The sequence below is a fragment of the Strongylocentrotus purpuratus genome, unplaced genomic scaffold (genome assembly GCF_000002235.5).
Source record: "Strongylocentrotus purpuratus isolate Spur 01 unplaced genomic scaffold, Spur_5.0 spur5_scaffold_8, whole genome shotgun sequence".
NCBI classification, from domain to species: domain Eukaryota; kingdom Metazoa; phylum Echinodermata; class Echinoidea; order Camarodonta; family Strongylocentrotidae; genus Strongylocentrotus; species Strongylocentrotus purpuratus.
The window spans coordinates 4368303-4386240 of record NW_022145614.1 but is presented as its reverse complement, the minus strand read 5'-3'; the positions used below and the strand labels follow the sequence as shown (position 1 = coordinate 4386240).

The 17938-nt window shown below is 38.3% G+C and overlaps 1 protein-coding gene across 1 annotated transcript in view; it reads left to right on the top strand.

Annotated features, from left to right (window-relative positions):
* Positions 1-17938, top strand: part of LOC585046 (protein Jumonji) — a 76242-nt gene that overhangs the window by 32078 nt on the left and 26226 nt on the right. The window contains exons 2-3 of the mRNA XM_030975577.1: positions 3753-5326; positions 15123-15289. Of these exons, the coding sequence (XP_030831437.1) occupies positions 3753-5326; positions 15123-15289 (1741 nt within the window). The remainder of the gene's footprint in view (positions 1-3752; positions 5327-15122; positions 15290-17938) is intronic.

The following is a 17938-nucleotide window of genomic DNA, read 5'->3' as shown; positions in this document are numbered from 1 at the left end:
TAATGTATCATGCCATGCATGTCTATTCATACTATACTTTCTGTGTACATTATAGGGTCTATAACAGGGTTAGCAAAGGTTCCAAGAATTGAATTGGCATTCTCTGTTATTCACCGTTTGTTTTTGATGCATGCACAAAATAACAGAACACAATCGATGCAATATCTTCTATTATATGGCAAATATATGACTCTGTTGTGTGAATGATATTAGTTTACATTTATTAAAAGAGTAATGCACGATTTTATGCAAATGCTAAAATCAATATTACCTTACTTCGATTCCACTCCACTCCTATTAAAGAGATCTTTTTCTTTTCCCTCAAGAGTATGCTACAATTGGTGAGAGGCGAATGTTGCTTCATTTAGCAAGCATCATTGGTTAATTCTATTTCTGAACACGACTGCATATTCTAATACCAAAATATGCCAACACGCTAGTACATGACTACATGACTGTACCTGTTTGTTGTACATGACTGCATGTACATGAATGTTGTACATGACTGTATGTACATGAATGTTGTACATGTATCACTTTGAGACTGCAGCCAATGTACGTTGACAAATTGAATTTACCCTCTATGAATGATGCCAACCATTCTGTCTGTTTGCATCGTATGGGAAAGTAATTCATGAAATCAATTTAAACCAATTTAAACTAATTTGCTTACCAAATGACAATTGTTTATCCTAGCTATAAGGCAGCTGTTTCTCGTCGCAACTTCCTTGATAATTTGTCTAATTTCATCATTTGTTTCATCTTTTGTTGTTTATCTAGTGGTAATATGATAGGTCAATTCTTTAAATGTCACATGCTTCGACAACCATTTATCCATGCTTGATTCCTAACTTCTACCTTTGTTCTTGCCCAAGCTCGTATAATTCCTAAACCTAACACAAACCCCATAGCAAGTTTGCAACCTTAATCCTGTATCTGCGACAAAATAAAACCTGGAGCTAATTTGGCCAACAAAATGTCATGTAGTTTCGGGCCGCATCAAGCTTGATCTGTGTCTTTAAAGTGCATCTGAAGTTTATGACTTGATATAGAGAGAGAGAGCGAGAGAGGGAGAAAGAGTGGGATGTAAAGTGCTTCTGACAATCAAAACACAGTAGCGTTAACAGCCCAAGAAGTATTTTCTTTTTTTGTCTGCTGGGTTATTTAGAGAGGAATGAGGGAAAGGGCTCTTTGAAACAAGGATCAATTTGGAAGCATCTTCAGATATCAGTTGTCTGTCTATGACCTTTATCTCTATCGCAAACATGAACTGTGAGGCAAATAGACAATTGATTTGCAGTCATAAATGTGCTTACAGATGGGCTGCACAGAAGGGTTGTTCTCCTGGTCAAAATAGAAGAAACAAAATTAGATGGTGGTCTCTTTTTGTTGTTGCTATGGCTGGCGTTATGCCTTTGGCTGTATTAGTAATCAGTTTCTGCATCTATTTATGATGGAAGTTGTGCCTAGTTGCGTCTGTTTCTAGTGCTTGTAGCAGCAGATGCAATCTGTAGCATTGACATGGTCTGTCAAATCTGGGAATTGATGAGATCTTTTATGATATGGAAGAGTTGATGCTTTATGGCTCAAGGGTAGTTGAAATGAGCAAAGTATAATTTTAGATTTGAAACAACAGATTTGATTTCAGAATATATTTGTTTTGTGTCATTTATTGGATATGTGTATTAGAGAGTCTGTACACTTTAATTAGGAAATGTGCCTGATATACCTGAGCAATGTTCAAAATAGGTACACTAACATTGTTACACCTTGAGCAAATAAAAAATGTATTTTTACCCAAGTCTTACCCATTTTCTGTAAACCTCTCTATTTGAATGTATTTAGGAGGCAGCTTGGCCATATTGATATGCGACATTTAGAGCAATTGAATCACTCAGAAGTAGAATAATTGATGGTTTCCATGGCGATAGTGATACCTGTGGTGAATGTTCCCCTCTACTTTGTAGAATATGAAGTGTAGTGTGATCTTCATCCTGAGACCTTGATGTCTCTTTACGACCCTTGAATCTCAATGTTAGACTCACTTCCACGTAGCCTACAGGTCCTTGTTTATTCCATGATATTGAAGAGTGTTTCTTAACGTGTAGCATTGGCTCACCTCAAAGCTGTATTGCCTACTAATAAAGTATCAGTGGAATCGTTGAGTCTCAATCAATTCATTTTTTCCTTTTTTTTCTTCTTTTCAAGCAATATCAGTTCATGTTGCAAGTAAAATGTATCTGTAGTAAAAACGAATACCTTAAATTCTGAAGATTTTCCTCGCTACAAATCAGTGTCACAGACTCTCAGCATTAAAGTTAAAGAGATATTCTTTTTATTGACATCATCATCGCTAGAGTAAATTGACCCAAGCATTTTCTTTGGTTGCTAAGCAACAGCAGGAATACTGTCCAAAGGCTATGCTGCCAGTATTGAAGCAATGTATAACATGTGCAAAGATACATGGGTACACTATGCCTTGTCCCCTGTCTAGGCATTCCCTTCAGACAAGAAGGCAATGTAAAAAATTATGAATTGAAACTAGAAACATGGAAAGACAATGTGGAAGACAAGGTCTGCATTTTAGTTCATCTTAGAAATGACATAGTTTAATGGAATGATCCAAATACTAGGGCGAATCATTATATTATGATCCTAATACTAGGGCGAATCATTATATTCGATCCAACTTCGATCTTGTTACTGACGTACATGATTATAATACAAGAAATAGACGATTCAACTTTAACTTACCAGAAAGAGTAGGTAGTATTGGAAATTCGTTTTATTACAATGCCATAAAACATTGGAATTCCCTTCCCAATGGTGTAAAAGAAATAGGAAACTATGATCATTTTAAGAGGAAATTAAAGGAATACCTAATACTTGACAGTCAGAGAAGAGAAGTGAATGACATGTTATATGATTGAAATTGTTATTCTTCTGTCGGTTCATACTTTTTCATGTTGTATATACTTATGTTTTCGTACGTTATAGAAATTCTACAAATTCATCATTATTTTCCTCTTCTTCCTTCTCCTCTTTTTCTTCTTCTCCTTCTTCTTTTTCTTCTTGTACTTAATATCATTTCTATCATCAGTTTAATGTTGTTATTATTATCTTTAATAAGTAGTTCTTTTAATTTTCTTATCTGTCTGTAAATATTACTATTTTAATTTATTAATTGTATACATGTCTGTAAGGGACCCCACTGGAAATAAGCTCTCGAGCTTTCGTGGGTTATCCTGTTCAAGCTGACTTATTTTTGATCTGTTATTATTGTATATTGTTGTATATTGGAAGCTTGTCGAATAAAAAAAAATAAAAAAAAAAAAAAAAAAAAAAAAAAAAAAAAAAAAAAAAAAAAAAAAAATATACCTTTATATTGCCCCACTCTTTTAAAATCTAGTCTGACCCATGTAGACATGTACATGCATGCATGTAGTACTTATTCAGTTCATGGTCATTTTCCTGAATCTCAATGCATTGTAAAGGTTCATCATGTTAATACATTAACATTTCTCAACAATAAAAATTATTTATGTATGTTTTGTTTATTTGGTGCACCATTTAGGCAGTAGTTGAAGGTTTTGATATGTAGCTGAATGCTTTTATTATTAATAAATCAAATGTTTTGTTCATTATTGCTGTCATTTTATTGTACCTATCATTTATTCAGGGTTCTCGCATATTTCTCCTACAAAATGCACTAACATCTACCTTCTTGTGTTTGTTCTATTTCCACCTTGTAGGAATTTAATGGCGAAGGCCTCCTCTGGCAAGAAGAAAGGGAGCTAACCCGAGCCCTGTATGCTTCCCTGCAGAGACCTAGATCAGAACAGGATGTCTCCGATGAACTACTGCAACATGAGAACCCAGAGCTAGAGAGCAAGGAACCTGAGAGTCAAGTCAACAGAATCCTTTTGGACTTACCTGATTTACAGCTACATGTAGGTGCAGAGCAACAGTTTGTGGAATCTCCATCTACAGCCAGAGAGGCAGAACCCCTCCTTCTAAATGAACCCCAAAGACTGACAGATATCACTGAGCAGCAGAGAAGCATTGAAGTTGTAGAGAATTCTGTTGTAGACCATTCAGCTGTAGACCATCCTGTTGTAGAACACTCGGTTCTAGCCCACCCTGTTGTCAATCACACTGTAGTGAACCATGCTTTAGTGGACATCGAACACTCTAAAGAACCTCTAAATATAACTGACCCTGAACACACAGACATTCAAGCAACAGAAGAATTTCATGATTTAAATTCTACAATAGTTAATTCCCAACCTGAGCAACGTCCTGTGAAACAGAGACCCCCAAAGCCTAGAGACCCAGCAAAACACAAACCTTCACCAAAAAGGAAGGAGCCTTCAACAGTGAAAGACTCATCAAAATCAAAGAAATCTCTAAAGGTTGAGAGGCCGTCAAAGCCCAAAGGTTTGTCCAAGTCAAAAGAGTCGGTAGAAACAAAACGATCTCACAAGAAGAAAGTGCTACCTGGACAATTTGAATCTTCCAAGATTTCTAGGTCTAAATTAGTTTCTACAAAGACATCAAAACCAGAGTTACCAAAGCCTGTAGTCACCAGGTCTCGCTCTCCTAAAGCTAGTAGCCCAAGGCTGCTAGGGCTAAAACCTAAGGAAGTTTCTAAGGAATCCTCTGAAAGTATTGCTCATCGCCTCAGAGCATCTGCGTTAGTCAATTCAGGGAGTGCTATGGGAAGTGTTCTGGGCCGACCTTCAAGATCTCAAGAGAGGAAACAGACCACAGAATCCAATGCAGTGAACAAGGCTTGTTCAGATGAAAGTAAGAATTCAGGTGATTTCCTTCCACCACCACTACTGCCACCACCACTGCTTCCTCCAAAGAAACACAAATCAAATGCTGCAGTCCCCTTGAAACAATCCTCCACTAAACGCACAGAAAAGAAGTGCTTTGCTGTCAGCAGAGAGAGAAGCTCTGCAAAAGCCAAACGAGTGCCTAGCGTGCATGGCAAAAGCCCCAAACTGAACTCCATACCCAAGCGGCCCCTGCGAAGTCTACGCCGGGACCTACGTAGTAGGAGCAAGTTTAAGATGCCTCAGGCGGAACCTGTGACGGGTCCAACCACACGTCGAAGTACCAGAAGCCAAAACACTTCCTCAGCGTCATCAAATACTGATAGTCAAGATGAGACTAAGTCAACATCGTCCACATCATCGGTGACTAGACGACCCACGGTTAGGAAGGCAAAGGAGAGACAGGTTGCAAAGAGGAAGAGTAAAGCCACCACAGTCTCATCAACTTCTGGAGAAGAGACTGACACCAAGGGATCAAAACCTAAAAAGTAAGAATTCTTCTCATGATTTTCTTCTATTGATAATGACATTTTGTGATGGAGTAATAGGTTTGCTGGTCCAACAGCAAAAGAGGACAATACATATGGTAGGAAAGCAGATAAGTTGGTTGTTGGTTAGCGGAAAGATGTTGTGTCGTCATTGAAATAAGTAAGGAACATTTGAAGCTACTAAGTTGTCTCCAAACATATCTTGTCCAACATGAACGCATTTCTTTCGGATGAAGAGGGGAGGGGGGGGATTAGCCCAGATCTCGTTCTAACCAATGTTAGTATTGATATATTACTGTAGCTACATGTGCTTGTGGTTGTCAATATTACCTGCATAATGCTGTGCAACACATCATTCATTAACCAGACTTGATACTCTAAATTCACTTTATATACAAGTATGTTCATAGAAAGGATTTCTCCTTGCTCACTAAGTCACTTTCATACTCTTGTGACAATTTGCATGCACTTCAGATTTCAATCTGCCAAAAGAACCATGAATCTTTTGTGGTGGAAATGATATAATGTTTTGGTCAGAAAAACACAGATAATTGCTGAAAGTGAAACTAATGATCAACCACAGATAAAATGATGATTAAAACATGTAGTTATGAAAAATAAACATATCCTGAGATCTTTTGTGAAATAAATCAATTATTGGCAAGAAAGCGTTACTAAATTATTATAATTAACCTTGAGCTATTGAGTAGTGACTTTTCAGAACATTGTGTCTGCCATGGATGATGAAGGAAGTTCTAATTTTCCATTATGGGGAGGAGCAATATCGCCCTAATATCTCTACTTGAAGATGGTGTGAAACCATGTACTTAGAGGGATTAATTACCTATAGGACGGTTGAGAGTAATCTATCACCGCAAGTCGTAAAAATGATGAGTAGCTCACAAATCAAGAGAGGAAAGCGTGTTGTGGGTAAACCTTTCATTACTAATCAGTCTTTCAAAGTGATAAGATGTAAACTAGAAGAAAAAATTTGTTGTGGTACGTGTACAGAAATGTATAAAGATAAATCTACTGGAAAGCTGAGTGTAACATTAAGTTCAAATCTTCCATTCTCAGAAATGCAGTTTCATAATGAGCTGCCAAAGTTGGAAATGTCCCTTTGCTGTTTATATCGCTGTTAATACCATAATGAATTGGTCTCATCATGAGCAATTATTCCTTCAGAATTTAGACAAAATTCAGCAGTTCACTGATTTCTTCCCACTTGCAAATGACCATTGATGTGCATGTGTTCATGTAGATTGATAACATTTTGCCAAGCTTTTTAAACACACAGCACAAACCAATGCCGTTAAAATTTGTTGGTTAGTAAAGTGAGATTTTGAAAGAAAGATTGAAGTGACCTATAGCGTCAATTGCTTGAGGCCTATCATCTGAGCTTGAGAGGAAACAGTGAGTCAGGCATGGGATAGGATGGGATGGAAGCCTGTGCCCTGTAGATGACCCTTACCATGTCAGTGCTTGTTAGCACTGGCAAGAGATGCTGTTTTAAAGTATTTTCAAGAAAAGTTGTCACCCCTCACTCGTCCATTCAATCCAGAAATGGGTGTAAAAATTGTTTGGATGGTAAACTTGGTAACTTTTCATGGTATCGTTGGATGCTGCTTAACTAGATAATGGGGTATGCAAATTAAAATTGCACATTTACAGGAAAGTAATAATTATCTGCAGGCGGTCAATGATCTACATTTTGTGTTTGCTTCTTGCTTTGACCACATGTGAATAGGGTTATGCCTACCCAGAAAGGGGGTTGGTGGGGGTTGGTGGTGAAGGGGGGGAGGGGGGGGGGGTTAACCCAGTGAGAAATCAAATTAAGGTGTGAAGTAACTATTGGATTTCATCTTTTTTTCTTCATTTTGTTTTTCTTTTTACTCTCGACTCAATTTCTCCATGCACATGTGCTTTTCATTGAGTAATTTGAAGATCAAGGGATATTTGCTGGTATGAAGGAGGATAGAAGCCATGATAATTTGATTCAGATGTGTGTGTTTTGTGTACAGGATTTGATTAAGGGCTATAGGCTTACACGGCATGTACAATCAGCATTTGTTTCCAAATATGTGATTAAGCTTGAATATCTTGCAGAATATAATTACTTTTCTCAAGTTTTCACAGGGTACACTGTAGCTCTATGCCATCCATGCCATCTATGGGGTGTATTTCAAATGCGATTTTACTATATTTTGTACTTATTGGAAATTGACCTAATTTTTTCAATCCTCTGTGAATTGACCAGAAATAACTTTCAATTAAAGAAGCAGTCCAAAATTAGTAACTTGACCGTAAATTTTCTATTTTTATATTATATACCCCCCCCCCACCCCCATCTCATGAATGCAAGGATTTTCATGTGGAATTAGAATAGTCTAAGTGTGAACACAGACCATGGTTAGACGGAGGGGCACTTCATACCAAAATATCTCAAAGGAGAGAAGTTAGGAGATTATCCTGAATGTGAACAGAATTAGCACTACCTGAGAGAAAATGAAACAAACGCAGGATGTATTCTCTGGCTATTCTTTGAAGACTCTCATTGTCCATTCACGTATATTATTGGCCTAGATTTAACCAGGGATCCATTCTCATGACAGTCTTAAGACAGAGAGTAATAGCGTGTCCACACACAAAACAATTTATCCCGAAACTCTATAACGAAAGGTTGTATAAAGAATCATTGTATAAATGCCAGGGTGTCCACACACACAAGAAAGTAATCACAAAATCATAGCGAAAGTCGTATAGGTGCGCAGTTTGCTACTGCGGCCATGGAATGGAAGCGAAAATGAGAGGTCGGGTCTCCTTTCACACAAGGTCACGTTAAGCCCCGCCCAGTTATACCGCTCTAGTTCGACTAGTTATACTAGTTACGTCCACACACAACACATTCCGTGATTAGGCGTGATTAGTTATTGAGTTTTAGTTCGAAACGATGCCCAAACCTGCGTTTCGTTATACAACGTTTCGTTATACGACGTATCGTTAGTAAGCGTCCACACACACAATTTCATTATATAACTATCCCGAAACGGTATAACTAATCACGCCTAATCACGGAAAATGTGTGTGGACACGGGGTCAGAGAGAGTCTATGAACAGATTGTTTGGTCAGGTGTGAACAGGTATAGGGTTACATAGGAGGGGGGTAAACCTGGGGAGAAATCAACTTCAGGTGTTCAGGAGCTCCACAGGATTTCCTTTCTTAGTAGTCTCCAAGTGAAGTCCTGTTATTTGGACATCGGTCAGGGTTCAACAAAAAATGCCACTTTTTCTGAACAGTCGTCTTGTTTCAGTTTCAGTTTATACGCCTCCACCACCAAGGTTCTGAAAGCCTTATTCACGCACTTATCCAGCTTGTACTTTCCAATGATAGGACAATATTGATGAAATGTTCTCAACACTTTTTAATATAAACCTTAAGCATGCATTTATCACTTTTGATGGCTGCTGAGAAATCAACTCCAGCTTTTCCTTCTGGACATTTTTTCCCTGTTTATTAAGTTTTCTATGCAAGAGGACTCAATTTCATATCTTAATTTGAAAATCTCCCTATGCTATTTACCAGCATAGCCTCTTGAAAGAAAGTAGAATAAGAGAGAAATACTAATGCCTCTATCTACTTCATATTTAGTATGATAATCACAACAAATGTCAATATGCTAGGGAGAAGTTTGAATTACAAAAACAAGTGTGCAACTCTGGTTTGCATTCAGAAGATAACTTCCTCTATTAAACTTCTCTGAAACACTTCCATGGTTGACGTCAATGATGTGGGAATTGCAGAATTGACTTAACGTATTACTTATTCATAAGTGGAATGATTAGGGCTTGCTTGACAGTTGACAGGTAAGCTGCTATTAAATCCATTCATATAATCTCTTCCTGTGAGGGTTTGATATGTTTATATGAAGTGGATTCACTTTATATGACAACCTTCAGGTAAATGTAAAAGGTGAAGAATCCAATATTGTTAATGCAAGACCTTTTCAGGTTTCTGTAAATCATTGCAATGGGATTACTCTATTTGATAGCCTCTAGGCAAATGAAAAATTCATGAAAAGCATTAGTTCTCAGAAAAGTGATATCTACTCAGGTTTATTGTATGCACTTACGAAAAGCAATCAACGTAAAGATATTGTGTTTTTACATGTATGCCTCCGCATACGAAGGTGGTGCCAGAGGAATTATGTATTTGGGTTGTCTGTCTGTCAGTCCATCCTGCTTTCTTGTTCTTGCGATATCTCTGGAACCACTTGAGGTATAAACTACACACATCTTTATGACCAAATTAATATTCAAATTTTCAGGTTATAGGTCAAAGTTCATAAAGATCAAATGACACACGAGTACAGGCATTTTGTTCTCATGATATTTCAAGAATAATTCAAGCCATAATTCAAGCCTCTAATTCAAAACTATACCTCATCAACTTTTCTACTATATTGAATTCATGATATGATATTCACCCTATGACCTTCAAAAAAGAAAGATTGATTCCTTATTATAAACAGTGTACATGTAGCTATTGAGTCATCAAAATGTGTGATCATTTTCCAATATCTGAATTGAGATAGGACTTTGTTACTCCTTGCAAATCCGATGTGTGCATATCACGCAATCTACTCAGGAAATTGTGGCATGTGGTTATGCAGTCATTAAAACCTGGCCTGAAAATGTGCTGTCTTCATGAACGTGTAATTTATGTTGTGACGATGTAGCCTGAATGTGCCCCCTATCAGCTAGGATAGATAGGAGATTGATTGTGATGTAAGGGGAAATCCCCTGGTTTTTCACTTAACACTACATGCAATGATTTCCCCTGAGAGAGAAAGGCATGACCTAGGCCATCCGAGAAGCTTCACACAAGAAAAATTAATCAGTGGATGGTGGAATGTCTCTCTACGAATTTTGTACAAAGATAGCCCTGACTAAATAACTGTACACAATTATTTGATATATTTTCTATCTTGATGTTATCCCCATTTTTGTAAATAAGAATAAATAATGCAATAATTCTTAAATGGATGATGCAGATAAATGATAGATAAATGAATATAGTGATGTCATCATTAGCATTATCAAGTCTTACTAACATTAAAACCATTTACAATGAGCTGAATATTATCAGAATTTGATCTGTCTCAATGAAGTGGGAACTTGGAAATTTATGTTCATGTATATTCTTCGCAACACCAGTGTTATTATGCTGCGCTTATTTACATTACTCAAACTGACTTGAGACAGCCAGCAGTCTGCTAGCAATGATCCATTAGGTTTTCAAAAAAATGGAACATTTTCATTCTTCACGATTGCTATTATATCAAGTGCGCAACATTAAGTCAGTAAGTGCATCGACCCTTTTGTATTGGGTTGTTGATAAACGCAGTCTGGAAGGACTAAGCCATACTTCACCCCCACTGATGATTTGACCCCAGGAGAAAGTTCAAGCTGTATCATGGCAGACTGATAAACCCGTGTGTCACATACTTGCACGTCTATCATGTGTGAACTGCACTGTTTACACTATATGTGGTAAAGTATTTCACTGTATGGATGTCCATTGCTAAAAAAAAAGATTACCTGAGGATTATCTGACCTAGCAGCTGTATCATGGCAGACTGGTGAACCCTTGTGTCACATACTTCCAAATCTATCATGTGTAAATGGCACTGTTTACACTATATGTGGTGAGGTATTTCACTGTATGGATGTCCATTTTTAAAAAAAGGATTACCTGAGGATTATCTGACCTAGCAGCTGTATCATGGCATACTGGTGACCCCTTGTGTCACATACTTCCATAGCTATCATGTGTGAATGGCACTGTTTACACTATATGTAGTGAGGTATTTCACATTGAATACCCTGCAAGGATGTTCATCGCTTTTTAAAAAGTGATTACCTGAGGATTATCTGACCTAGCAGCTGTACCATGGCAGACTGGTGACCCCTTGTGTCACATACTTGCACGGCTATCATGTGTGAATGGCACTGTTTACACTATATGTGGTGAGGTATTTCACATTGGATACCCTGCAAAGATGTTCATTGCTTTAAAAAAAAATGATTACCTGAGGATTATCTGACCTAGCAGCTGTATCATGGCAGACTGGTGACCCCTTATGTCACATACTTTCATGGCTGTCTTATATAAGCAACAGTGTTTACAAATTTACACAAATACCCCATTCACAGTGGCCTCAAACACCGCGACAGCAGCGGGACTGTCCCGCTGCTGTCGCGGTGTTGTCTTCAGTGTGAAGGCTCGGACCCGTTATAAACTATCGCGGGATAACACCGCCTCGCGATAACGCCGCGACAAACTATCGCTAGGTTCGCCTAGCTACAGCAGCGGGACAGTCCCGCTGCTGTCGCGGTGTTTACTCAGTGTGAAGGCTCTCCGCTATAACACCGCGACAAACACGTGTGATTTGTTTACTTACCTATCACTGACCTCTTTTCTCCAGCAATGGGGAACATAAAGTGAAATAGAAATAAAGTAACCAGTGGATTCAAATTGATTTTATTATTATGTAGATATTATAATTATCCAAATAAAAATATTTCACACTTCAAAAAATTAAAATATTCTGACTGGAAGCAATAAAAATGCTAGTTTTTTAAAAAGTAATATGATCGAGGATACAAAAAGCAACTTGACATGTTTACCTTTTGCAAGTTTGCCTCATCGTTTTTCCGTAAAAGTATAGATAGATCCATAGCTAAATCGAGCTAGCTACATGAGGAAGAGTGTGTAAAGTACAGCTAGCGCGCGCAATTTCAAGCAATCGAAAACCCCGCGCTGAAGTATTTCCGGTCATATCGGGGTCACTCGCGGGTCATGAGCCATGCATACACGTGTTTGTTACGGAGGTAATAAAAATCACCCGCTGCAGCGTGAATGGGTACATGATATTTATCCCGCTGCTGCAGCGGGATAACTTTTCTACTGTGAATGCATTTGTAGCGGTGTTATGGCGGTGTCGCCGCTCCGCTACAACGCCGCTACAAATTTCAAAACCACTGTGAATGGGGTATAAGAAGTGTGCAATGTTTCATATGGAACACCATACACTTCACTGACTCCCGTATGCTTGTCTAAAGGATATCTGAGCTAGCAGCTGTGTAATGGCAGACTGATAATTTCTTGTGTCACAAACTTCTATGCCTGTCATATGTGAATGGTGGTGTTTACACTAGAAATATGCACTACTTTTTCAACAAAAAAATACCCAGTATGCTGTCAACTCCTTGAAATGTGGCAAGTGAGCAATCTGATAAGGAACATTCTTTTTGAGGGTAAAATAGCACATCGCCTCCAAACCTATTCAATATTACTCAGAAGATGTAATATGAACTGTGACTGAAGGTTTTGAAGGAGGGGGTGAAAATTGGAGAAACAGAGAAGGCACAATCTCAAGTATGCAGATGATACAACTTTTACAACCCAGGGAAGAGCTGCTGGACTTCCCTTTAAATCCTCACAGCCTAGTTTTCTAGGTTAAACACTTATGGAAATATGTCTATGAATACAGCTCTAATCTTAATCCTATTTTTCCATGATGAGAAAGTAAAGTAATTACATTTGGTGATTGAGTCTCATGCATTTTTGCCTCATCAAAAATAATTCAGGATTGATACACCAATCACTAGACTATTCATACTGCATACAGAACAGACCACAGCAAGATGTAGAACTGCACATGACTAAACAGGAAATTGCTGTCTTATTTGTTTCCAAAGCTGTGCATAATGGACTTCAATCAAATCAATATTGACAGTGTTTATGCAGGGTCCAGGGGATCATCTCGATGAAATATCTCCTTTATGGCTATTTTAAGCATTTTGCACTCATAATTTAACTTTGTTGCAGACAAGACCCGAGTTGTTTATCTTCTCTCTAACATCTGGTGTTGGTGATAAAGAAAAGAGCAGTACATTAATTTGTAGCATGGAAATTTCATTCCTGTCGTTTTAGTAAAAAAGATTGTCATTTATGTAATGATACTTGTATGTACATGTATGTCTATCCTGTAAATTTAGTAGTTTTGCCCCCCCCCCCCCTATTTGAGATAATCCACTTTAGGAAGGAAAGTGTGGTATGTGTGTGTGTGGGGGGGGGGGTGGGGTTGGGATGAGGTTGGGATATGTTTCCCCCTTATCAAAATATATTGGCTAAATACTGGTAGTCAAAATGGAGTCTGGAGTTTCTCTTCTTAACCGAGGAAATCTTGTATATATGTTAATGATCATGGTTAAAGACTTACTTTTTTTCTATTTGACTGGTCAATTTTATGAAAAAGCGAACTAGAGCTTGTTTTCATCAAGCAGTATCTGAAGAGTTTGAAACTTACTTCCCTAAAAAGGGTCTCTTGTATTCTGTGACTGTGCCCTTACTTCCTGAGTCCAGGATATGACCCAAGTGACCTAGATTGTTGATTTGCAGGGTGATTGACCTACTTATCAGAGTTCATGTAAACAAGTCTGGATACATGTAGTGAAATCAATAGGAAAGATATCAACACTCAAGCTTCTGTCGGCCCGATTCTGTCCTCATCACCAGCCTTTCCTATCTAATGGGTTTCAATTTAGGGTGATTCTTCTCCATTGGATGAGCCCAAATTAGCAGCTTGTCTATATCTCTATTAGGAGGAGCATTTGAAGTCTAGAGAAAATAAAAATGAGCCCTCCCCCCCTCCCCCGCCCCCGCCCCACAATGCCCAATAATGCCCCGTCCTCATCTCAGATATTAATATTAACTGATTCTGGAGTTCATGTATGCCTATGTGAAATATCAGTGTACTACCCAGGGTTAGTTAACATTAACACATACACCGAGTATGAATTATACGCCAGGCTAGTCTCGAGTTACATGATGGTGCTTGTAAACCTTGATGTTTTTTGTTTACAAATGCATGTCAAGGACATGTAAATCAAGTATTGAACTTATAAACAGATTTCAGCAATGGTCTACTTGCTGCCCTGCTTTATAGTGAATTAGTACAAGTCTGTCAATGTGTGTTTATGTCCACAGAGTATTTTGTAACTCTGACCTGACTTGATCTGGTTTAATTTCAATCAATTTTCAGTCTCTTTGCTTTGAAAGCACATGTAGCAATAGCAATGACACTGTACTGTAAATTGAGATGCTATCTATACCTTTAGGGAGATGTTATATTGTTTATGGCATCTTACTGACAATGAAATGTGATGATTGAAACTTGCTTTCAAGATCTGTCTCAAGATCACATCCTTAATCTGGGAAGCCATTCATTGTTTCTTGACAGTCTCAATCAAGAAAATGGTCATTATGATGTACTTATGACCAATTATCACATCATCAAGGGACATACTCAAAGCCTTTCAAAATAATAATCTGCTTTTTTGTGGTGCTCTTAGTCCTACTTATCTTCTTGAAGGGTCTGCTAAGAAGTCATATAATTTTGTTTCTTACCTAATGGATGCACTTTACATAATAATTACTTTTGCAACTCTTAATTGACTTGTTTTTCCCCCAAAGATTTACATTATCATGAATGCATCCATATTGAAACATGAAGTTTGTCTTGATGTTGATCATTAACAATTCTTTTTGTCCTCCTACTCTCCCCCTCTCTTTTCTATTATTCATATTCTAAATTTTCCTTTTCTTTCAATCTCTTGTTATTTGCCTTTCACCTACCATCTATCCTTCCTCCCATGCTTCTTCCCCTTTTCCTTTTTCCTTCTTTCTTTCCTCCTGTCCATATTCTATCCACCATTACTGCTACCTTTGCAGGGCCAAGGTCCAAGCCCAGCGCAAGTTTGCCTACCCCCAGGCCTACAGTCCGGGCTGCACCCCATCTAAGATGAAGAATGGAGACATGATGAACCCTTCTAAATCCTGCAGCATCTTCAACCACTGCCCTTCTACTGAAGACTTCTTAACATTCCTGTGTCTCAGAGGTAAGCCATTCAGTCTGATCAGGTATGTCCTCATCAGACCGAGATTGCCAAAAAGCCTGCTATTTTCAGACTCTCAATATTTTCCTGAAGCTTGAAATTGCGTTTTCACCAGACCGATATGCTCATCACAAACTAGATGGAGACGGGCGCAAATTAGCCCGCTATTTGGGAAACAAGACCAAGATTTCTTTGGATGATTATCTCGACCAATTATCCCGCTAATTGCAACTGCGGGCTGATGAAGACGCAAATTAGTTAGATAATTTGCATTCAAGATAGTTAAAATAGCGGGTTATTTGGCAATCTCGAGCTGATGAAGATAGGCCTATTAAGATCCAGTCTCGTCATCCCTGGAAATATAATTTTTTATCAATCGCACATACATTTATGTAAAAATAGCTGAAGTAAAGCTAACGTTTATCGAAACAAAGAACAACAACAAAAAAGGAAAGAAAGAAAGATAAAAGGTATTCTGTGGGATGAATAGTTGTATTCCACACGATACAAAACACATACTGTACAAGGTAATATTCAAGAACATTCAGTCTTGCTAAGAAGGGAATGGGAATAACAAAGAAGCTGGTACCATCCACGTGCTGTATTACTCAAATAACCATTAAATGAAATTATACAGATGTACCATCATGATCATACAAGTAGAGAATATGCAACATTTCTCTATCGTTCCTTGTACAAACATACCAGAATAGTTGGTGTAAAGATGATAGTCATAGTGGTACACATGATAACCAGCAAAGTATGAGCTCTGAACTCTTGACAGTGAGTTAAGTGATGACAGAACATCAGGAAGTCTGAGGATCCCTGGAAGACTACTTTCACAGTGATGGTGCCGGTTCTCTCACCACAGCAACAAACTGCAGCTCTGCGGCCCTGCGGTTGCCTTAGATACAAGGGAATGACTTGCCTGGATAACCTGTCAACATTGATTTGATAAATGAAACACCATTCAGGCCTCTGAAGGGCATCAAGTTGACGTCCTCCGGGAGACCAACTGCCTGAAGGACTATTCTACTACAAGATATTGGCATCGTAACAAGCATTTGAGTGTGAATCAAACTTCTGAATTGAACTCAAATATTTGTCAGCTGATCACTGTAGAATGAGTGTATTCATGTCTTGCATAAATCAACTTTTGTAAGCATTCAGTCTATTTGTTCATGTGCCTTTTTAATGCAAGTGTTTCGTCCTGACTAGGGTCTATCATATCATCACAGTGCTCTTGTGTTGTTCACTTCTGAGCTTCTGAGATACAGGTCGCATTCATAATGCTGGGTTGATATAAGGATGGGATCAGTGTTCATGTTGCATTTTGAGACCGGCATACCATCCTGTATTTGGTCATCTACTGCTTTCACTGGAAGCTCCTGTCAAGCATCAGGTATTCTGGATACAGTGGAGCCTAGAAGTCAGTCATAGCTGGGGTAGATTAGACATTTGAGATTCTGAATAGTACAAAATCTGAAGATTTCCATGATCAAGTATCATTTATCATTTTCACTGGTATTCTGATACCTGTAAATACATGAAATACAGAAAGGACATTTTGGGGTTAGTCAGAATTACACTGATCAGTGGTAGTCCTTTATGGATTGCAATATTAGGAGGGAGTATCGCCCACGATATTCCTCCTCGACACCTTGCATAGATGACAAGATGAACTTGGGTGGGTAGACAGATATCGTGATTGAAAGTTTGAGCCAGCCACCACTTGAGACTCTCAGCTAAGCACAACTTCTGGCTTGAAGGGGGAATCCCTCTCTGTAACACTGATACTCACTCTCCTGGCGTGTAACCAAGCTCAGGAAACACTATATACCTCAGCCCACATGAGTGGGAGAGAGAGAGAGAGAGACTGCGTTCTCACTGCCACCATGCATGCTCTGATAATTATGTGATGACTGCTCCTGTTCACACCTTACTGTTCTTGTAAAGTTTCATGATGCCTTCATCGTGTTCAGTGGCATCGTTTCTATGCGAGGTACCCTTGGACTATGTGGAAGTGTGAACTGTGCTCATGAATGTACGTCATATTGTAACTGCAGTTGATAGTCTGGACGCACCCTTTGCTTGGGAGACAGGATGGGAGTCACGGTCGGCAAGAAATCAAACGTAATCGGCCTCAGAAGTGTGAACATTCCCTTTCACAAAGGACACCTTACACTGTTATTTCTAAAATTGGAATTCATTTCCTCTATCCTGGATTGGAAGTTGATTCATATTCTAGTATTGGATCCCTGTCATTGTTTAGCATACACAGGCATCATCTATTGTCTACCAGAGCTTTGTTTAAGATATTTCTTGAATTTAAATAAAGCATCGTCACAAATTTTCCCTGCTGGATGTTCATGGAAGGATGTTCATGGAATATGGAAGTAGATAAAATGGTCAGAAGTTACCTCTAAAAGCTTGACGAAAGTAATAGCTTTGTCCTTCAAAGTTCAAACGAAGTGAACTTTCACAAAAGGGGAAGAAAGTGAAAAGATTGTGTTTCATCTTCAATATTGAAAATATGCTTTTTGTGATTCATGCAGGGTATATACAGTGTACCTACTACATGATGTATTATCATCCTCCATCCATCTTCACATAGAAAGTTGAATGACTTTGCAGATTGTACATCAAACTAAA